Source organism: Scleropages formosus, chromosome 22 (genome assembly GCF_900964775.1).
Source record: "Scleropages formosus chromosome 22, fSclFor1.1, whole genome shotgun sequence".
NCBI classification, from domain to species: domain Eukaryota; kingdom Metazoa; phylum Chordata; class Actinopteri; order Osteoglossiformes; family Osteoglossidae; genus Scleropages; species Scleropages formosus.
Window position 1 is genome coordinate 14478133 of NC_041827.1, and position 23658 is coordinate 14501790.

Genomic DNA, 23658 nt, shown 5'->3' on the forward strand with positions numbered 1-23658 from the left:
TGTTGGAGTCCTTGTCCAAAAAATAGCTTCATCTTTTAAAATATTTGAATAAAATCAGAGTATAACAGGCTCTTACACAACAATAAATGTTGGCCTGTGGCAATTTGATTAATAAAAGAAAAGATTTTATGAATAATATGCAGTCTGAAAGAAACCTTAAAGTACAATTTATCCAAAATAAGGCAAAAAAGTACATGCCAATAGAAATGTTTATGCTGCTTCTGAAGGTGTCAAGGTTTTCTACACACTTCATTTTATGTCCAGATTTTGAAGAATTCTTCCGGACAGACAATAGTACATTCTTAGTGGAAAAACTCCTGACCTTCTGTGTCTGAATATGAAGTCTCCAAAATTGGGCCTTGCAAAAGATCATGGCTTATCAAAGACCAAACCACCAAGCTTATCTGACTGTCTGTCCTCCATGTCATCCAAAGGCTTGACTCTGTCATTCACCTTGTTCTCTTTACCAGGTAACTCCCAGCTCTTCACACCTCTGTATGTTAGTGTAGACCTAGCTACAGAAAACTGAAGCATTCTTTACAGATGATGACAATTTCATTGTCAAAATGCAAAGTAACTCATATGGGTCAGGCAAAGAAATCTTTTTTCTTCTTTCTTCAGGAAAGAATATGTTTCAGGTGTGCTTACTTCCCACTACATAATACTTTTGTTTTTTATGGTATTCTTGCCAAAAAAATGTAGGCTTTAGTTCTATTAGACATTTATTTTACTTCATCCTTTACAATTCCTTTAGAAAGTTCTGAGCCTCCAGAACAAGACAGAAAAATGTGAAACTCAGCTGAAAACATTTTGAGATGTAATCATTTTAACCAAGGTCAATTAAAACATAAAAAGAATTTAAAACTTATCTACTTGGGATGCAACTAGTTCACTCAGTAATTAAAGAATACGTATACATTTGTTATTTATGGTAAATAGAAATTAAATCTAGTTTAATATTCTAATAACCTTAATATTATGAAATGGCCAAACTACTTGACACACAGTACAGCTTCAGCTGGTGCAGACCTTTAACTTACCACCTAATCATACAAAGGCAATACAAACTGACTTAGCAAGTATTTCAATTGAGATGGAATTGTTTAGAAGCACATAGACTTCATAGTTTCCCAGCTTATCAAAGTCAGAGCTATTCAAAGTTACATTAAGAACTGCAAACAGCACATTTCAAGTCATGTGAAAACCTTGCTGAAGGGCAAACACTCCATGCCAAGAACATCAGTACTGTAAGTCACAGAAGCTGAGAGAAATCCAAGAAAAATGCTGGGAGTCAGTTTCCAGGCAAAGCCGTTCAAAGATCTATGGAGAGCAGCAGGTTGTTGGACCTTCAAAGTAAAACCAGAACCTTCCTGATCAGAAAGAGTCATGGACAAACTAGGCTTAATATGCAAAATAGATAATCACAAACCAGTGCCCTTCTCAAACAGATGAGATAATCCCACAAGAACTGTCAATACGCTGGAAAGGTAACACTTTAATATCATTTTATAATGTACTTTAAACCACTGAATTTAAATACCTGTGCAATACCTGACTTCAGTCCAAATAAAATAAATGCATGCCACCGCATGGATGAAAGATTTTAGACCAGTTTTACTCTGTGCAGTTCTAGTAACATGTGTTCTGAGCTGGCCGGTAACCTACCAAGACCTTTGGAAGAATATTAAACATTGACAGTGTTATGCAGGAAACTAGACTACCTTCTAAAGTGCTAAAATACACCTGTGAGACAACATGGGGTAGAGGAAATCTGACTGGTAAATAATTGTATTGCAGTAGGTTAATACATATCCTGCTGTGAATAACACTTTGAAATCCCCTAATGCACCTAAAGCACTTAAACAATCAAACAATTGCTCAAGTACACCTGAGTTCACTAGAACAGCAAGCAAGGAAGTGGAAAAGTCTATGTACACTATGGAAAAAGACAGCTTTCTCCACTGAATAAACACAGGTAAGACCTGGCTGTGCAACACAGTCTGTCCGGTATAAAAAGAACATTCTCCCTTTTTGGGTAGTTGTTTATGATAGTGGTTCATGACAAGAACGTTTTGAACATACTAAACAAGGGAAAGGATGAACAAAAGAGAAAATCATGTCAACTCACCCCATTGGCTTTGCTCAAGGCCTGAAAGTAAATGCTGTAGCTCTTGACTGGAGACAGGGGGGCGTTCCAGTAGCCGTTGTACGTCTTGTTATCGCCCACTGTGAAGGGCTGCACTACAGACAAGCTGACAGGCAACAGCTCAGCTGCAAAGTAGTGCGGCGAGTTCAGGATGGAAGCATTCCTGAAGCTGATGGGTACGGAGAAGCACTCCACCACATCAGCGGCCCGTCGAGTTTTCTGCTTGCGCTCTTCCTTCACCACCAGCTGATAGGCACTGAGGACAGGGAAGAAAAGTGGGCTCAGACTGAGGCGCAGTTTGTAGAGATGTTACAGCGGCCGCATGGGGGTCTCTGCCAAGGCAGTCAGTGAAGGACGTTTACTTAAGGACAGCATTGTAGATGTTAGCCACTGGTACTGCAGAAGTCTCTTGCAAACAAAAGAGACTTTAAGTTATTTGCAAATAGTCTCAACGTGTTCAAAATATAAATATTCTGAGGATGTTTCAAACAGCATTTGAAATATGCACTCAAACCATGGATAAAGATGTCAAAACCACAACTCTAAACTATGCTTTGCCTTTGAAAAACACTCCAAGGACAGTGAGCAAAACCTTACTTTCGAGAAACAAACGTCATTCAGGATTTGTGCTCTGGGGTTTTATAGCGCCCGTGAGCGTGCTTCTGGATGACAATACACCAGCTTATCTGTAACCTTTTCTCAGGTGAATTTCACAGCCTTGGCGCAGAGTAAGGTGGCGCTCCAGGTTGGGGAGCGCGGTTAAGAAAGAAGACATTTAGAAGATGCCTCGCTCTACAAATGGTCACTGCCAGAGCCCTTTTTGATTGTACACTCACAGGCTGCTCTCTGAGATTTCAGCAGGACTGTGCTTGTTAGACCTTAAGGAGAGCTGCAGTTAATCAGACACTTCTGTCTAGTGCCAGCAGAGGGAAATCTAGCCTTAATTAGGAACGAAGGAACGGTTTGGACCATCACTGCTTTGTTCCTTTGATGGCCCAAACTATGGGGTCTGTGGTGTAGGCGGTGGTTAAGGTAATGAGATTCTGCTTCTTTTTGCTCAGAGGTATAAAGAATGAATGAATAAGGACATATTTTGAACTTTGCATATTGTAGTGTTTGTCTGCAATTATCGTCAATCTATGCCAAGAACATATTTCACCATTATATATAATTACAGAAATGTATGTTTCGCTGAAAAACTAAGGCAAATTATCCCCGTCACTAATTTGGCATCCTTCATGAGAGATAATTTTGAATGACCAAAGAGGCATGTTTTCTCAAATAAGGGACAACTATCTCCAACAAATGTCTTTGAGAGGACGCACACGTGCTCAAGTACAGGTGTATACACAAGATGGGCAATTACAGCCGTGAGACATTTTGATAATTAGGAATCATTTTTGTAATGCCCTTTAAGGTCAAAAAATAAGGATGCTAAAGCTTTTAGTAAAATTACTTTTATTTAACAGCTGCCTAATTCTAAACTATGTCTTAAAGCTGACAATTTTTTCAAGCATTTAAACTAGGTGCTAAGGCAAGATTAAAGCTGTCTACATTGGACTTATCTCCTTTATTTTGTGTTTTAAAGAGGCCAATTACATCTCACTTAGAAAAGGACTATGAGGAGCTACGTATTACTGGTTGATTATTAAAATGCATCTGTTTGCGAAGAAAATGATTTTACATAAAGATCATACTGTGACTGATATACTGTGTGCATTTAGTGCACAGTATTTAACAGCTAAACAGGAACATGGAAACTGTTCCAAAAGTTGTGGGATTTACGACTTAATTCTAACTGGTGATAGCAGATTTAACAGATTTTTTCATTTTAAATAAAATTTTAATTGTTGTTTTTAAAAAAATGTGTAAAAGATGGATACGTGATGTGTTATTGCTTTGACAGGATCTCTTTTTCCTTTTTTTCTGGTGTTTGAACCTCAGTCTCTGCAATGTATGCAGTGCCTTAGAGTCAGTAATGTGTGTAGGGCCTGGTTGTATTTATTGCTTGCAGGGCTTATGTTTATATACTCTTTATAGGGCTTTAGCACATATATTGCTTACAGAGCCCTGGTATGAAGTCTGCATGCATGACCTTGGTGTATATATGGCAAGTAGAACATCGGGGCCCTTATGTCTATAGTATGTCTACAGAGAGCCCTGGATAACTCTGTGCAATTATTATATGAATGTACAATCTTGATACATACGTTGTATTGGCACCTGTTTTTTATGCACAGCCCTGAGTAGGAAGTGGTGGTAAATCAGCAGCAGGTGTGATGTTCAGACTTGCTTGCTTTCCTTCTTCTGCACTTTCCCTCAAAGGAAACACAGCAAGCTCTCACGCTTCACCGGCCTCGCTAGCGACGTGTGCGTCAACTGTGGCAAATGTGCATACAAAGTGCCACTTCCAGACCTCATGCGGGGTGCAGGTGAAGTAATTGTCTCCTCACAAGGTCTGCCACAATGCAGGTGGTTCAACATTTATGTCCGTTAGTGTACCAGGAAAGTTGTGGCAGCTTAGACTGACCAAAATAATGATCACGGATATTGAACTGATATTCTGTATGTAGTATGTACCACTTCATGACTGCGAAAACAACCAGCAGCTAAATAAAGTTGTGATTTATTTATTATGAAAAACTGCTTGTCCAAGTCAGGGTAACAGTTGTCCAGAGATTGGCCCACAAACAAAAGACATAAAGCCAGGTACACCCTGGAAAGGCCACCAGTCCACCAAGGAACAAACAAAGAAAAAAAAAAAGACATGCATATGTATACTCACACAAACATGCACACATTTACTCACATACACACAGAACTGACAATTTAGAGTGAGCTGTTCACCTGAAAGGCATGTGCAACACTGCTGGAGAAAACCAGTTGAGGGTCCCACTACAAGTCAAGGTGACTTGCAGTAATACAGCTATGTCTATGACATTTTGCAGCTCTTAAGGAGTGTCTCCCAGCAACATCCCTACACCTCCCTCGTTTTACAGGCAGATTTTCAATAATGAATGCAGGTTAGAGTAATGAAAGGATACACATTTTCAGCAGTTACACCTGTTATGCAGTGCTTCACATTGATTGCTAGCATGATTAAAAATGTCAATTCTGTAGATGTGTCTTCACTCTTCCTGTGCTGTAGGTACTAATTCCACCATTAGAATTATTGTTCTGCAGAATGTGGAATAACAAATTTTTTTTTATCACTCACCATTTTTTATTAGTTATCAGTCATACAAAATGTTAATTACTTTAGAAGAGCGTTTTTAACAGAAGTATGAGTAAAAAAGTATTATAAGAAAGGCAAGGAATTCAGGTGTTTTAAAACTAGAGGTTTGACTCATTACCTGTGAGTAAAATGTAATAACTTGAAATACATATTTCAAAACATTCTTGTGCAGAATTACTTTCAGCTGCTCTTTCATCCCCATTTTCAATACATCTCTTTCGTAAGTGGAACTAAAGGTACGGAGAATCCGAAAGAACAGTGTTACTCTGCTTGTAACAATCTAAATAGAATTTGATCTCCTTAATGTCTATGCATACAAATAGCTCAAATCTGAATGGCTGCCTTAATACCTCAAAATATGCACCATACACACTGTAATTTTCTTTTTTCATTTAGCAGATGCAGCGGACCTTGGTGGAGCATTTTTAACTCGCACCTTCTGTGACACCCTTACTCAATGAAGACAGGGCTCTGTGCCAGTGACTGCTGCCAGTGGGGAATTAGCACCTGGACAGACAGGAGCATAGGCTACAAGATTACAAGAGGTAATATAGTCTCAGACTCATAATCGTATCAAAACAGTACCACATTATTTCACATCTTTCAGAATGTTTTTAGCTCACTGCACAATGGCAGTGAGACAAGTGAGAAGTGGAGAAGTGACAGGTGTTGGTACCTGACAGGAGCTCCCCTGGACTGCGCAGGCTTCAGTAACACTGTGATGGTGGTGTCCGTCTCATTTAGTGGTGTGTCCGTCTCATACTCAGGCATCAAGGGTGCTGCCGAGGCAAGCAAAGGAGACACTTTCAGCCCACTCCAGTCTCATCAAAATGGGATACAAAAAGTACCACTGTTTTAGGGTCAGGTGTATATGATGAGCCATTGAGTGTATATTTGAAGGTAAAAGCTTGTATCTTTGTAGTTTGACATTTGTCTTCCCTCTCCTTTCCTTTATACTGGCTTACAATAGTGCCTGCAGCACTGTTTTCCTGATGACTGATTGGTATTCATGGAATTATGACAATTAGATTTAAAAAAGGATGTTGTAATAAAATTGAACCATATGCACAATAACTAAGATTCCATACTAATAACTGCATCAATGTGTCAGTGTTAATCCTAATATGTCACAACCGTCAAATTATCTTCATAAGTTATTGATGATCTTTATCTATTAAGTATGTTTAGGACAATACAGATAAAATAAATCACATGACATATCACATAAGACAAGACTTATAAATGCCATATCATTTCAGGATTAAGAGAAAACATTGTTTATGCTCTAGGCAGTGGAGATTTCATCATACACTTGAAAAAGATGTTTACCAATGCATATTAGACAAATCTTTCATGCTTCCTTTTTATTATACAGAGGATGTCCGTGCAGATTTTATTTTCAATACCTAAACTTTTTAGCTGTGTGGAATAAATCATTGCCCAGTAAGTTTAATTCAACAATAAACATGAGATAAGTGCTTCTGTCTGTTCCTTGAGCCAGAGGCTGGGGAAATAACGGATAGGAATCTCTTTTAATTTGTAATACTTAGCCAAGGTAACACTTGGGGCTTGAGAAGCCGCGCAACAAAGTGAAAACTTGATTCTACTCGCCACACACAGCTGAGCCCAAACAATGATGAACAAAGCAGGCTTTTCTTTCTTCAATTTCATTTTTTTGGTGTTCACATAAAAAAAGTTCTAACAAGTAAAGGTTATTTCTTCTATTTCTGTTCCAGGGTGGAAAATGTAGAGGAAAAATTTAATGTCAAATGTCTGGTACCACTCATCTCAAGTGTCTGGGCAAGTTGTATTTATTCTTTAAGTTGAACGTATTTCATGACTCATATAACTTAAATAACTATATATGATATAACTATATAACTGATATAACATCAGTTTTTCTGTGGCTGAGTATAAACAGTGATACCGCCATGGCTCCTTGTAGCTGGCAAGACAAACAAAAAAGAATACTTGCCAACACAGTCACAATTTTGGGACAATGAAGAGTCACTGGATCTGAGCATTATGTCCTTCAACTGCAGAAGTAAACTGGACTAACTGAAGGATCCAGTAAGAAAACTTGAACCAAAAAAAAAAACAGAACATGCCAGATGTTGCTGACCTAGCTGGAATCTTGTTCCAACCTGTAACACAGCTCATTAAACTTCATAAAGCTATTCTACTGGTCTTAAAGTAAAAAGAACAGCCAGCAAATTAAATGTTTGTCACATACATGTAGCTTGCAAGGGGAAAATCTATCTTTTGTTTAGTAAACCAGAAAAGATTTATTAATAGTATCTCATGTACAGATGGAGAAAAGGTCCAAAGGCAGGACTCACCAGCAATCTTGGTGGCAATGCGTGTGGTCACTGGTGGTCCAAAACCTTTGCTCGTGCTGGCCTTGAGGGTGAATACATAGGTGGTGCCTGGGTACAGTCCCATGAAGAGATGATGGGTCTCGTTGCGTAGCTTGAAGACCCTGCCGCGCTGGGCGGACAACTCTGCCGTGGGGTCGAGGGAGCTGAGGGCCTTATAGGTAACCTGCAGGGTGAGGAACAACTGTGATTCACTGAAACTGCAATTCACTTATTTAGAAGTGTCTTAATATCAAGCAACATGTAAACCAGAATCCAGGTCCTTAAAACTATTTGCACATGTGCCATGGTGTCTCTTGCAGTGATTAATAATGTGGTTGGAGCAAAAAAATTATGAATTTTAGCAATTTGTTACACTGATCTCAGAATAGCTGTAGTTTGAGATGGTATAATTAAATGTTAAATGTAAAAAATATGTACCGTTTTGAACCTATATAATGTCAAAACATAGTATTTTAGTTAAAGCAAAGCTATATAGGTTGGACAGTGTCCATCAGCATTTAGTCAATAGACGCTGCTGCCAGTTACATCTGTTGATGAAAGAAAACTCTCTCTTTCAAACTAGCACATAAAACATTATGCATTTGAGCAATACATGGTAATTTTTTAGAGGGGCCATTAACAGTTCCATTGCCATGGAGTGCTTTGCACAGCTCAGAACCAAGGGATTTTTTAAAAAATAATAATAGACTGTTAAGAATGTAAACAGGCAGTATAATAATAAATATATGTAAATGAAATTCTGAAAGGTGCTTGCTGCCTACACAATTTTTACGTGGCTAAACACAATATCCACATGAAATATTTTAACTGTTGAGTGCATGCTGTTTGTGAAGGGTGGGAGACATAGTATGCATTTAGCTTAATTGAGCTGGGTAGGAGGTAACTACATTTTAATTATGTGCTGTGTAATACTGCAGTTGCAGAACAAAAATAACAGTACAGGTCAGGCTTTATTCTGGATCCATCTTATAGACGAAGAAAATAACAAATATCTAATTATCTAAGGCCATCCAAGATTTAAAGTTCTAGTGTGTCCCTAGACCACAAGGGGATATATTGGAGCATGCTGACTTGATTAAGCAAAAAAGAAAGTCAAGATTTAGAACAGACGGTGGCTAGAAATTCACAAATTTTGTTATATTTCACTAGAGGTAGATGTTTGTGTAAATAAATTGCTGGGGGGCTTTGAGGCAATCAAAACATTTTAGTGCTGATGTTTCACAGTTCAACGCCATTATAGAATTCAAATAAACCAAATTGACAGCTCAGTGCCCGGCAGAACGACAGTCAGGGAGGGTTTCACGGTGAATGCACGATTCAGTCGGCCTCCGGACTGTGGGTTGACCACAGGCGACCCCACTGACAGCGGAAGTCACTGCTTTAAATACAATTTCACCTGAGAGCAATACAACTGCAGGGGTATACTAGGGAAACAGCAGCCTCCTTCACAATGTGCCACCTGAAATAGTCAAGGTTATGAAGAAGGGGGACTGTGAAGAAGGGGGACAGAAAATCACAGACCACCTGCTAAAAGGAATTTACATGTGGCGGAGAGGGCTGGAACAGACCCATTTGGGAGGATCTCTGGTTTAGTGTATGCAAATGACTCTGAGGTGGACAGTTGCCAGACAGAGAATGGAGAGGATTTAAAGCTTTCCAGCTAATTTTGAGCTTTATAGCAATTTACCACCCAGCAAGGAATGGTTTGTCAGATTTATCAAATTAGTTTGTAACAACTGCACAGATATGGAAAATAATCTATTGAAAAAGGTAGTCCATTGTCTGTGATGTGGGCAGCAGAGCAAGCTGGAAGCACCAGAAGACAAGGCTGATTAACTAGTAGATGTCTGCTTGGTGTTAAGATCTGAGCTGCCTGCCTTCTCCTTTCAGAAAGAACATCTGGACTATTCATAATTCAAACTTCAAAAAATGTCAAAGCCTAGAAGGGGGAAAACAGACACACAACCCATGACTTGACATTGTTCCTTAGCTGAAAATTATGTTTGTCAGTGTTAATTCTATATTTCCAAACTGCTGGCTGAAAAAAATATTGATCAAAAACTCCCAAGGCCCAAAATGATCGATCATCTCCCTGGAAACCTCTATTCTATTTTCTTTTCCTTCTTTGATTTCTTCCTGTTTTGATTTTATTTACGATGTTCATGATGTTCTTTGTGTTTGCCTGATCTTTTATGTACAATAATTAATTTATTTGGATATTTGAGGCAACTCTGAATTAAGAGTTTCAGCGTGGAGAATCTTCTGCCATTTGCACAGAAATTCAACTTTCTAGTGCCTTAAAACTCCCTCCTCTAACCCCATTACACTGGAGTCACTGTCATTGCCAGTGACTGGTATAAGAACACAGTAAAATGGTCTGAAACCTTTACAGCCTGTCCTATCAGGTGCCAGCCCAGGGTTCAGTATGGACTTTATCCCCTTACAATCCTTCACATACTACTTTGTAGTAACTGATTTTTTATGATTCACCACACATCAATTCTGATTTCAAATGGAGCTACACCCAAGCCCTTTGAATACCTGTAAAACATAATGCTTTACATACTGTTTGTGTATTGTGTTGATTTTTGGTACTCTAGAGACATCCTTGTAGTGTATTTTCACTTTGAAATGAAAGATTTTATAATAGGGCTCTTGGAACTGTATTCATAAACCAGAAGAATTTTACAGCTCAATAAAACAGACCAAAAGCAAGAGTGAAAAGCACTCTGAGGGCAGTATTGGTGGTACTGAGTTTTGATAGGAGGGTGACTCGCAACAGTCCCAGAACTGAAGTAAAAAGCTGTATTAAAATTGAAAGGCCTTATAAACAAGAAAGACCACAGACCAGTGTTCACTCCTGAAGAAAGGACAAGAAGTCTACTAGTGGCAACCTACTAGTGGCCACATATTCTCTGGCTTTCTTATCTCACCTAGAGCTCAGGAGCCTCTCAGGAGCTGTAAGTACTCTTCAGAAGCTCTATTTAGTGTTGCACTTTTGCCAAAGAGATATGTCTGGCATGCCTTCAGAATAGACAAAGCCATTTATCAAAAAAAAAAACTACAAAAACAATGTGTTACATCACACAAACAGAGCACAATGTGTGATGGATGTGGCAGTTCATCTGTGATGATCTACTGAGTAAAGCACAATGACAACACTGATGCGGGCTAATGAAAACAAATGGTGGTACAATGTTAAGCAGAATGAAAGGTGTCATTAAGAGAATGTGATTTCCAATTATGCGTGTCAATCTCAGCCTGGCCAAGACAAAAAATAAAAAAGAAAACATTTTAAAATGAAGAACAATCAATATCTTTCCATTTTCCATTCATAAGCTGTCAAGTGAGTTACTGTCCACCCTCAACAGGATAAAAGCAGAAAGGAAAATATGCCAAAAGATATGGAGATGAAAGAATCAACTGAAAATTAAAGAAGACACAGACAACTGAGGACCTGATGTATTATGCTGCCAGTGGGAAACATGACCCGTGGGATACTCTGAAAAGATGAGTCCTAAAAATACAAATTCTAGGTTTATTTTTTATAAGCACAATCAACACAGGCTAATGGATGGGCTTCACAAGAATCACTCAGATCCTCGTGAGACATCTAAGTTGTGACACCTGTTGACTTAGTCAAATTATCTTGATATCAAGTGGTTAGAACGAAAAAATGACATGTAGAAAAACACACATTCAGATGGTTAAAAGTTGGGCCACAGCTGACCTGGGGCACTGGATGCGAATGCCAACTCATATATAACTCTACTGCAGTCAGGCCATTAGCTACCTTTCAAAACCAGGCCATGCTTTAATTGAACAGTGACTTTATGGAAAGAGGTCAGTTACAACCTCGTTTAGCAGTTGTCAGAGAAAAATGGTGTGGCAACCCAAAAAAACTCAGAAGTGTCATGGTAACTCATGGATATTATCTATATGGGAACATGAAAACTTTCATGTCTGCCTTTCCACATAAGTGGTTACAATTGGACGTTTGAATTCACTTGGTGTGCACATGCTTTCTTATCTGTGTGCGCACTTTGCATGGAAGTTTACAAAGAAATCTGGAGATTTCAGTACGTCTGCTTACAGGGAGCAAGAGAACATCCTTAGCATCCTTGTAAACTCAACCATGCAGAACTGTAAATATCAGGCATCACTTAGCTCATGTACATTTATTTATTTAGCAGATGCTTTTCTCCAAAGTGACTTTCAATGAACTCTATGTAGTGTTATCATCCCACACACCTTTTTCACCACAGTGACTTACACTGCTAGATACACTACTTACACTGGGTCACTCATCCATACATCATTGAACACACTCTGTCACTCACACACTATGGGTGAACCTGAACAGCATGTCTTTGGACTGTGGAAGGAAACCCACACAGACACAGGGAGAACATGCAAACTCCACACAGACTAAGTGGGGATCGAACCCACATCCTTTTGCACAACCCAGGTGCTGTGAGACAGCAGCACTACTTGCTGTGCCACCTATAAGTTGCTATATTATAGTCACATTTACCATTACATTTACATTTATTCATTTAGCAGATGCTTTTTTCCAAAGCGATGTACATCTCATAGAAATGTCACAAAGAATAGTCACAACGTGAAAACGTGTGTGAAGGTTTTGGGTAACCCTATTCCATTCAGCAGGGACAACAGATCATATCAGCTGCATCAAAAAGGCAGCTTCCCCTGGTAACACTGGTGGTCTCATACCTTGGCACTACTACCAATGGAGCTCAGAATTCGTGACCTTGGACACCATGGTATTGCAGTTCAAAGAGATTCATGACAGCTTGTTACTTCTTCACCTGCTTTCTTGCATACTAGGTTATGTGTGAAAGTCATACTCTTAAGCGCAATGCAAGTTTTACACTCTTGGGCAATCATGGATTTAAAAAATGCTACATCAGTCGCAATCTTTGAAAAAAAATTGGCAATAATGAAAAATATGTTTTCAATATACCGTAGCAGGCTGTGCTCTGGGTTCAGATAGGGCAAAGAAGGACACACAGGCAAAATATTTACTGGAACACTGGCACACAAGGAAATAATGCTCTCGGTCCAAGGACCCCTTTTCCTGAAGGACCTTTACCTGAAGCCAGTTCTCCCAGCCTACTTAGCACCCCCCAAGTTTTTTCTCTTTCCCACTGGCAAACAAAGTCACCCCCTTATATTCCCCATAAGTCCCCCCAATGGTTGAACATTTAATTAAATTTTTCCCACAATTCAACTATTTACAATAGACCCCTTTTCCCGCCCAAAGTCTAGGTAACATGGGTCATTAAAATACTTTAAAAAGAGATGATCATTCCTGCAGTCTTCAGAATATACTGAAAAAAGATTGTATATATTTTACTATTTGTTTTACCAGCTGTTACAACTGCAGAGAAATTTAAGATGTTTTAACACTGTTTACCACAATAACCTCTAACTGAAATGTATCATTTCCTTCAATTATGAATGTAGGCTATATTAATATTTTGATAACTGTATTTCACTAGAATTGGTTTCCTTTTTAATACTACGTATTTTATTTTATGCATTTAAATACACTATTCTGAGAAGGTGTCCATAGTCTTCGCTAAAGGGTCCATGGCATAAAAAAGGTTAAGAATGCCTGGGCTAAACTGTAACAGATACCAAGAAAGGTCTGCTGAAAACTAGATGAGCAAAACCAAGAAGACACTTAGGGGTGACTTGTTTTTTGAATTAACATTCATGAAAAGAAAATATCAAGAAAGAACGAATGTCGTAATTCAAAATAATACTAATGGTTCAGGAAGAGCGATTATAGGAATTATTTTTGTTCCTGTTTGTGTTTCTCTTAATTTCCACCACAAAGGACTGTACAGATCAAGGCCTTTTATACACTAATAATGAAGAGTTACTGCATCCTTCTATCATGTGAACAGAATATTTCTCCTCTAAAAGCAAAAGTGTCAGCCTTTCAACAACACAAAGGACAATTAAGGCATCATTGTACTGCACAACGTTAATTCAACAAAGATCAAAGACTTGACGTAAATCGCCAAAATGTTCAAGTGTTTACAAGACAAACACATTCACATAAAAGGGTGCTGTGTAAGTGAGGTTACAGAATACTTACTTATCAACATTTATTAACATTCGCTTACGATGCCAGACCCCAGCTGCATTTCTAATTAGTTTCTTCAGTCTGCAATTATTAAAAATATCTTGATAGCTTGAGTCACACTCATTTATTCTGCAGGAAACAATGCAATGAGGTGTATAGCAGAAACCTTCAAAACACAGATCAAAAGAAATTCAGTTTCCAGACAAATTGCGAACATGTCCGCAGTTTCTTGGTTTCTCTTTTTGTGTGTTTTAATCGGCTGAAGCAGTGTGTGTTTCACTACATTGCATTAGCCGACTTGTTCGCTAACAGCGGTTGCGTGGGCCGTAGTTGCTGAAGCTACAAGTGCCTTTTCCCAGCATCACACTGTACATACTGGCGCTGGGGATGGATTTGTGATCATCCTGAGACTGTATCCAAGGGGAGCTGCTCTATAAGGATATTAAGGGATATTGGTTAGCAGAGTGCCAGCGGGCCATCTGACACCAGTGGGATCGATGCAGCACAGGAGAGCAGCATGCTGCTGGGCAGGGACAGACCACTGTTTGCTTATAAATCTTTGTCGGTATGAATAGCTGAAACCTACCCCTTAGTCTCTATCTGGCCGTCACCCTTTGCCTCCGGACAAAAGGGGATTGTCCTAAACCTAATTTGCCTGAAGGCTGAACAGGAGAGAAGAGGCTTATGGTTCCTCAGATCTCTCAGATAATACCACTGAGAGGGGGGTGGGTTGGGGCGGGAGTTAATTAAATCAATGGAAGCTATTACAGCAATTACTAGGGAAAATGAGAACACATTGTACAGGGCTCAATACATTTAGCAGATGCTGTCAATCTCACAATCACGAAGAGAGCACAGACTAATTTGAATCTGATTAACAGCAACAGGTACTGAAGAAAAACACCGAAGGCATACAGGACATAAATCTCAAATAATCTACAAATAATCCACATACTGTATTCTGGTGCATGTGAAGGCCCCTCTACCTCCTTGACAAACTGATCATAATGTCAAGCAGACTTTACCCTCAGTCAGCAATTAAGACCCAACATGGCAAAAAAAGGAGATCTTGGCAAAATCAGAAGAAGTGTGAATGCTGGACAGCCTTTCAGCTAACAGAAAAACACACATGCAATGTTGTCACAAGGATCTGTTGGCTGGAAATCTTCTGCAAAGGAGAAACCGAAGAAGAGCCTCATATGCCTGAAACGTGATGCACTAGCACTTCTCCAGAGTGCATGGAAAAACAGCTATGAAACTATGTTTGTGTTTTACATATTATAAAATTTTACATATTATGGATATCAATATTGAAAGTAACCATGTAAAAATATCTGAATATTTACATGTAAGTTATTTTATTATGTAAAAATTATAGTTTTATTTAACTTTTATTTAACTCATTATAGTTTTATTTAACTATAATGACTCTTCAGACCATATTCAGACTCTAGGTGAAACAGAAAATTTCAATTAAAGAAGCATCAACAAGTAGGATGTAAAACAGCTTTGTATTCACGTTAAAATAAGTTTAAAGTTGAAGAAAAGTGCATTAACTTTATCAATGAAAAAAACAATTAGTACGTGTGTGGTGTACAGGAGCTCTTTAAACATAATTTACAACCAAAAAGTTCCAAGTTAGTCTGACTACCATACCTTTTTACACTAGTGCTTCTAATTTGTGTATAATTAATGAGTTTAGACAGGTTGATTATTCATTTTTATGCCAGATGGACTTTATATTTAAGGCGAAAAACAATTTACCTTTAAAAAGAAGATTGTCTCCACTTTAATAGAGGCAGAAAGCAAGGGCTTGTATAATATTTTTCTATTTTTCATGAAAAACAGGAAATGATCATCTGTCAAAATATAAAGCAGGAAGTGGTCATTCATTAAAACACTATGCCCCGACTGCCAATACTGTACTACTCCAGAAGCTGTGGGAATCATGGCCGATTAAGCAGCTGTGTATATTTCACTGACTGCATGTCACTACAAGACTGCATATCCAGCATTTTTTCCAATAACGAAAAACATAAAGATTTATACAAACTGTGTTCATATGGGTTTCCAATTGCTAAATACTTGCTAAATACAGTACCCTGATATCTTACATGATGGCACTACATTTCATTTGCACTGCCATTTAAGGCCTACAAATTCACTTTCAATTACTAAGAAGAAAACTTCCTCAGACTTCTTACACTGAAAGTGTTCTCTCTCTTAAGTGAGATTTAAAACGAGTTCAAACATAGAATCAATTGCTCCTGGGGACTGGGTATGCTGTTTAGACATCAGGACATAAACAAACTATTTATCATAATTACTATGACATGGCCCCTGTGAATAACAAGCACCACAGCAAACCAAGCTCAAAGTGCTAGAAAGTGCTGGAATCACTATTGATGGTTTGACAGCCTGCCTAGATTCAGGATTTTAAAAGCAATAAATAAATAATACAAGGTAGTCTTTGTTCACTTATTTCGGAATTTTTACCACGTTCACATGCAGCTTTGGTTGTCAGATTTAGCTGTCCTTGTAACTAGCCGGTGGCTGTTTTCACATACCTGGTAAGATCAGCTGTGTGAACAGGTGATATTGTGAGGAAGACATTTATCAACAGCTGAATGAAACCAGCTGGAATTGCAACTGCTTGCTTGACAGCATGAATTACCCTTGTGTGACACAACCAGGAATATCTCGTAGATTGTGTGCTTGTGACAGCAAATTCTGTTTACCTCATAAAGGGTGATCATTCCATTGGTCTCGTTCGGAGCTTTCCACTGCATGTAGATCTTCTCCTCATATGGGCTGCTTTGTATGGACTCCACTGGGACCGAGCCAGGCACTGCGGCATGGGGAGACAGAAAAACACACATACAAAGAAACATCAACACATGCTGCGTGACCACAGGGCCAGGAATATGAAGACCAAACAGGAGAAGCTATGCCTAGTGGCAAACAGGGAGATCGACTAATCATTGACATGGCGGCAGTGTGCAGAGAAAACAAAGCCCTAGGACCCTGTTGTATGAGTACATGCCACTCTGGGCCCTGTGCGTCCCTTTGAGCCACCCTAAAGTATTACAATTCAGTTTATATACGGGAAATAAGTCCAGTAGCTATGAAGAGTGGAGGGAATTAAGCAGTCTTCATTTGCTTAAGCGTTCACCTTCAGATACAGCCTTTGGCCCTACCTCCAAACAGAGGGGGTAGTTTTCAGGAAAAGGACATTTCCTTGGGGTATTCTTCCTGATATTGTATTCATTTATAGAGGTGTAATGAGTTTACTTTTTCACAGTCAGGGAAGTCATTATAATAGCTTTTTTAAGAGGCCATTTAGTCAATCGTCTCAGGAACGTGTGGCTTCTTCATATTACAATGTCCTTTAAATTGATTGGTCTAATTGGTCAACTGAGTAAAGGATGTAGTATATGAAGAAAGCAGTATGACACGGAAGAAGGCCAACGGTTCACTTTAGTATACTTTCTTCAAATGTCGCTGTGCTTCTATTGCATGCACCGCAGTTTGAAAAATATATTAAATATAGCTTTATCAAGAACATTGCTCTTCTAGCAGATTAAAAAATCATTCAAGAGGCATAACTGAATTTGGCAGTGGATCAACAAGTTGTTTTTAGGACAGGATAACCAAAATGTATAGCCATTATGCAATAAGATAAAAGTGAATTGTCTGTCCTGAACATTAATTCCTGTCCAGCTACCAATGATAAATATTGCAGTTATATTTGGATAAGAAAAATGACATGATTTAAGAAGCCTGGGTTCCCAACATTGAGCAGTCAAATTATTGAAACAAATAAAACTGAGTTGGATGTTATGGCATGCTCTACCTTATCAGTCCTGCTCACAAGGTGGGGGGTGGGCTGGTGGCCGACTTAATACAAAAGATAAATGGCCATGAAACAAATTAATGAAAACTTGATTAAGTTCTAACAAAGGGGGTCTGAATGGCATGTTTCATTAAACTGCCAGTGCAGAGACAATTTCTTTCCTGCTTCCCCTAAACAACGACCACAAGATTCTCACAGCTGCCTTCTGCTTCCATAAGTGGGAAATCCACAAATGTCACCCTGACTCGTGACTCGTGCTTGTCTCTGTTTACCAGGGGATGTGACCGTTAATTGATAAGCAGAGGGTTTTTGTTGAAATGTGGTGTCACTGCTGACAGCTTTGCATCCTCTCTCCCACCCGCTTAATCTGTCTTTAATTGGCTCACGTTTGATTAAATGGTATGATGCCCTTGGTATTGTTAAATGAAATGCTAGATTGCATGGCAAATTCCCTGAAAAAGATGTCACAGCAATACAAAAAAACACAGCGTCTGCATGGGGGCATGGGCTTTATCACATCCAAGGGCACATGCAATAGTTCAGGCACTTTTCCCTTTTCAGCTTGGGTGGGCTGGACTAAGCTGACTTGCTACTTACAAATATAGGGTACTTCATAGCCCCTAGCCTCTGTTTTCTGAGGAAAAAATAGATTATCAAACAACTCCATACTGCAGTTTTGTAAATGAAAGCAATACAATTGTTCACTACGTTTCCTGCATTGTTTGCTTAAAGAAAAGAACTCTCAAAAAAGAAATTAATTGTAAATGTTTCTGGTATGTTTCTGAGACCCTGAGGTGAAATACAAATTAAACTCTGCACGTAAATATGAATTTAACGGTTCAGAAAAGTAACCTTATGCTGTTGTAGGAAAGTAATAATGTGTGCTTTTGCTTTAAATAGGAACACGCAAAACGAGAGCTCAGAATTAAATAAGGATTTACATACATATATACTATATATATGCACGCACGTGTGCGTGTGCCCACACACACACACACACACACACACACAATACAATTCACATTGTGATAACCTTTGTCTTGGCAGTTTTGAGGTTGCAAACTGCAATGTACACACTGACATCAGAAACCAAACACAATTGTAAATATTAATGTTCCAATGTACTGAGAAAACCTGTCTTCAACCTTTTCGCCAAATTACTTGAACCTGAGACAAAATGAGCAAAATCCTCCAAAACTGTGGAGCATCAATCCAAATGTCTTTTTTCCAGTGGCACTGCTCATTTGAAGTCATGGTATTTTTTCTTCTTAACTTACATTTTCCCAGCTATGAAGATCTGACTTTTTGTTAAAGTGTCTTTTGTTGGAAAGAAAGACACAATTAAAACTAAGCTGGATGCATGGTCAGAAAATACAACTTATGAAAAAAAAAAGCAAAAAACTAATCATAATTGTATACCAATTAGCACTAGAGAGAACAGTCGGCGTACTGTGTACTAATTACAAAATTACGATCCTAAGATTAAAGGCTGTCTAATCAAAGACAATTAAAACTTTGTGAAATAGGTATTCTCCTGCTCACAAGAGAACTCATTTGAAGCATATTTGTTTCTTCATTTTAGTGAATTTGATGCATCTCAATGATGCATCTGTTATTATACATTAATCAGACCACCTTTTGACTCATCGTTTAAGGAGGAAGAAATGGGAAAATTACACAGGAAAACCTATCAACACTGAAGAGTTTAAAAAACTTTACATTTTTTCCATGGTTCTTTTTTCTGTGCTACACATTTCTCCTTAATTTAACGACTGCATAAGGCCGTTGATCCCATTACCAAACATTTGTTTTTCTTACACTACCACAGATTTTCCTTCATGCATTCTAAGAACATGGGCCTAAATCTAGACTAGGTTGGCTACGAGAAAGCCAAAGTCTACAATCTGCTTATTACTTACCAGTTTAAAATGATCAGCTTAGAAGTATATTTAAAAAAAATCCAATTTACAGATTTGCAGTATAAAGAATACATTTTCTTTAAAATCTGTTCTTAACAAACCACAGGGGTTTATACTAAGTAGGGTTCCGCTAAGTAAAATGATCTTACTTAAATAGAAACTAAAAACACATGATGCATGAGTCTCAATCAGTATTGCGTTGTTTTTTTTTCCACTAATGTTGCGGCGTGGAAGGCACTGTGGGTGATGGTAGAAGAGCAGCTCACCATCCTCCTCTGTCTGCCTGACGATTTCCTCGCTCTCCTTGCGGCCCTCGGGGTTGGCCAACACCAGTCGTAAGCGGACAGTGACAAAGGGCCTCAGGCCTCGTAGCGTGTAGTGTGATGAGGTCTGGATGAGCTCTTCGGCGGCAAACTCCTGTTGGTTGAAGACGTACTGGTACTGCACAGTCAGGTTGTAACTGTGGCAGCGGGTCACGGCATAGCCAAACATCTCCCACTGCAGGGTCAGCTGACGAGCACGGATGTCCACCACATTCACGTTCTGGGGCCCATGGACTGGATCTGTGGAGGTAGTAGAGGGAGAGAAAGTGAGATAAGGTAAAAGATGTAAGCTGACAGATGTCACTCAACGGCTGCAGCACTAGAAACCCACCACCTATGCAAGAGACACCCAAGACAGTGTGATGAAACAATGTCTGAAACACCAATGGCACAAATGATAAACAAGTCTCACCACCAATTTATAAATCAAAGCAATTTAACGCATCAAAGCAATTTAAAGTGATTTAGAGTAACCAGTTCCTCAAAAACACGTCTTTGGAGTTTGGAAACCGAGGCACCCAGAAGAATATCGGACAAATAAAAATAGATCATGCAAACTCAACAGAAACTGAGCACCAATCACATGTTACAAGGCCCCCATATGGACTATCCAAATCACGTCAGCTTGTTCAGTGAGTGTGAATTCATTAGTATTCTTTTCGCTGATTTCTTTTAGCTTTACTATTTTTTAGAATAGATACATAGATAAATGCATTAAAAATGTTATAATTGAAACGAATGATAATTCTGTCTTGTTTGTCTCAACTAAAACAGTACTGGTGAAACTTTTCAGACTACAGTCTTACCTTACAAAGGGTTTTCCAGACACGCTTCACCTTTGTCATGTGTTGGATGACTGCAGTCAGGAAAGTTTAATCAATACTGTATTTTAGATTAAATAAAGAAGTCCAAGGTATTGAAAATAAGCTTCACAAAGCACCAATGCTTACTAATACCAGACTGAATGCACACCAATAGCATTAAAAATCACATGACTCTGACAGCCTTCATTGGTTGTGTCATGCGACACAATGAACACCTGATGAAAGTATAATAACCCAAACACTGAGGTTACAGTTTCAACAGGATACGGAAATCTTTGTAAATATCTACAGTATTCTTCACATATGAAAAATTAATGAAATGTGCTGTGGATCGGGAAAAAAGAAATCACAGGAGCCCTTAAGTGAAAAGCAATATATGTAAAATTTCAAATAATCACAAACCACAAGCCTGAAATAGAACCCATTGGTCATAAAGCCGTTACGCCAACCTAGATGGGTAATTTGCAGTCCAAACCATACTTGACCAATCACTAAGACCATTTTATGTGCAATTTTGAAAAAATTCTCCGTACAAAATCCCTGTGCAAGTGAAAAGTGAAAGCAGAACTCCTTAACATCCTGTTTTGATGGTGGTCAAGCAGGTGGACCTCTCTCTTGGCTTCATTAGGGAAGAATGATGTAAAAGGCTCCTCATTTCCCTCAGAAAACAGCTTGTTTATAGGGATATAGTGACACTCGATAAACAAATCAAGCAGGAAACTGATCATGGTTCCATGTTAACTGGAAAACAGGGATTTTAAAAAATACCCATATTAATAAACAAAAATAGCCAAAAAGTTGAATTCTGTATAAATCTAAAGCTAGAACAGTGGTGAAGGCAACGTAAGAGTGCATGGTTTCAAGTGGTTTTATGTCAATATTCCTTGAAACACTAAATAACATTTTGCTGGGTTTCTCACAGACCACTTCTAGATTATACAAAACATAAGGATTCTAGTAACGTCTGAGGTGGAACCATAAAAGCCGATTTGCTTATCTCACAGAAAAATGATGCTGAACAACAAAAACAAAGGCGTCAGATTCGTTGAGTATGATTATCACTAATCTTAAATAATCTCAGATCATTTCAGAGAGCAGGACTAAGTAGATTGTTAATCTGGGCCTGTAAAATCCAATAATGTTAATTCACTCATCAGTGGAATTTTTTGATATTTGCCAAATAGAGGACCATTATTTTGGCTATTTCATTGTGGGTGTCCAGCTTTCATATCTATCCTGTATCTTGAGGATTAGTGCTTCTGTGTTATGCTTGTACCCATCTGGCAAAAAATGTATCAGAACATTCCACAGCACTGCAATAAAGCTGCAATTAGGCATCAGGAAATCACAACATTGCTGAAAAGCTACCATTATCCAGGCAAGAATAAGGCACTCTGAGCTGCCTGAATACACCTGTTGAGGATTGTGCTGAACTCCTGCTGCATTTGAAAAGATATACTTTTTTAACTCTCTGCAAACTTCAAAAACACTGAAGCACCTTAATTTGGCTAGCTAGCTGTTATTGCATCTTGTCCCCCCTACAAGAGAATGGCCTGAGAAAGCATGTAGGAGCAGAGGGAGATGAGGCTAACGTTATCTGTCCCGGAGCTTGGCGGCCTGCACTCCTCACTTTGCAGCACACCAAGGGCAGCCCCCCGTACCCCAGGGAGAAACGCGGAGCTCCCGTCGGCGCCTCCTGATCGATGAGTGCGGACCAGGATCATTAATCCCAGGCTTCAGGGAGCTCCATGGAGGAGAAAACAGGACGGAAATCAATCATTCTGTCCCGACTCTCCCCGCTGCCGTTCCACCGACCAGTCACATTCATCACACCACACTCTCCAAGCAAAAAGGAAATTGCTAGCAATAAACATATCAATGGGCACCAAAACAATTGCCAATGGTGTGGGTACTCTAAACAGAGCAATTCTGGGTAAAAGAGACAAAAACATAAAAACAGGATAAGTCAATGTCACTGACTGCCAGTGGGTTTGCCTCCCTGGAGAGGAACCAGACAGCAGCACTCTAATGTATTTATTTATTTTCCTCATATTTTTGTTCTGGACTTTTGTCATTTTGGCTGAAAAAACATCAGAAAGAAGAAGGCAGAGGTTCTATGCAAATCTCTACAGTAAGACATATTTGTTACAAATTCTTTGGTGGTTTGCCCCAGAACAAACTTTCAAAAATATAATTCCAACACAGTTTTGCAAAAATGTACTTTTAACCCTTACTTTTTCAGCAACAGAAATATGTAAAACCAGAAAACACAATTTTTTTTAAGAAATTTTTAAAAATGGGCATGATTTTAATGTATTTCCTAGCAGTGTGATAAATGCGCAATGGTGCTATAGATATTAATGGCCATAATATTTTCTGATTTTTGTGATTTGATTTTGTCATTAAAAAAATCAATGTTTTTTTTTTTTCCTGAGTGGTTCAGCTTAAATTCTTGAAGAGTCTCTGAATGAAAAACAAGCTGAAAATATTCAATACTCTGCAAATAGTGTCTAATCTACTGTACATTACAAATATACAATATAAAACATGTGGCTTAAATGTGTACAGTGTGGGATGAGTCACCAAGGCTACTGATGAGTGACTTAAAATCTAGCCAAAGCTGACCTGCCCATAGTAGCTGGTCAACCCACAAGAAAATTCTAGTCTAGTCTGAATTGGTAAGATGTTGAATATGACGATAACTGGAAAGAAGCGGACCTCATTTCTTTCCCAGAGGATAGGTACATACAGCTGAGGCCCAATTATACTACATCAAAACAGTAATGACATGCTGTCATGAACAGTGATGTTCCTATGGACCAGACCTAAAGTCAGACACTGTCAGGTGTGGTCTTCTTCATGCAA

At 38.7% G+C, this 23658-nt stretch overlaps 1 protein-coding gene across 7 annotated transcripts in view; it reads right to left on the reverse strand.

Annotated features, from left to right (window-relative positions):
- ptprt (protein tyrosine phosphatase receptor type T) overlaps positions 1 to 23658 on the reverse strand; it is a 197924-nt gene that overhangs the window by 78625 nt on the left and 95641 nt on the right. For all 7 annotated transcript variants that reach the window (XM_018742332.2, XM_018742331.2, XM_018742329.2 and 4 more), the window contains exons 8-12: positions 19913 to 20209; positions 16613 to 16722; positions 7721 to 7922; positions 6058 to 6160; positions 2129 to 2402 (exon numbers count right to left, since the gene is read on the reverse strand). In XM_018742332.2, the coding sequence (XP_018597848.1) occupies positions 2129 to 2402; positions 6058 to 6160; positions 7721 to 7922; positions 16613 to 16722; positions 19913 to 20209 (986 nt within the window). The remainder of the gene's footprint in view (positions 1 to 2128; positions 2403 to 6057; positions 6161 to 7720; positions 7923 to 16612; positions 16723 to 19912; positions 20210 to 23658) is intronic.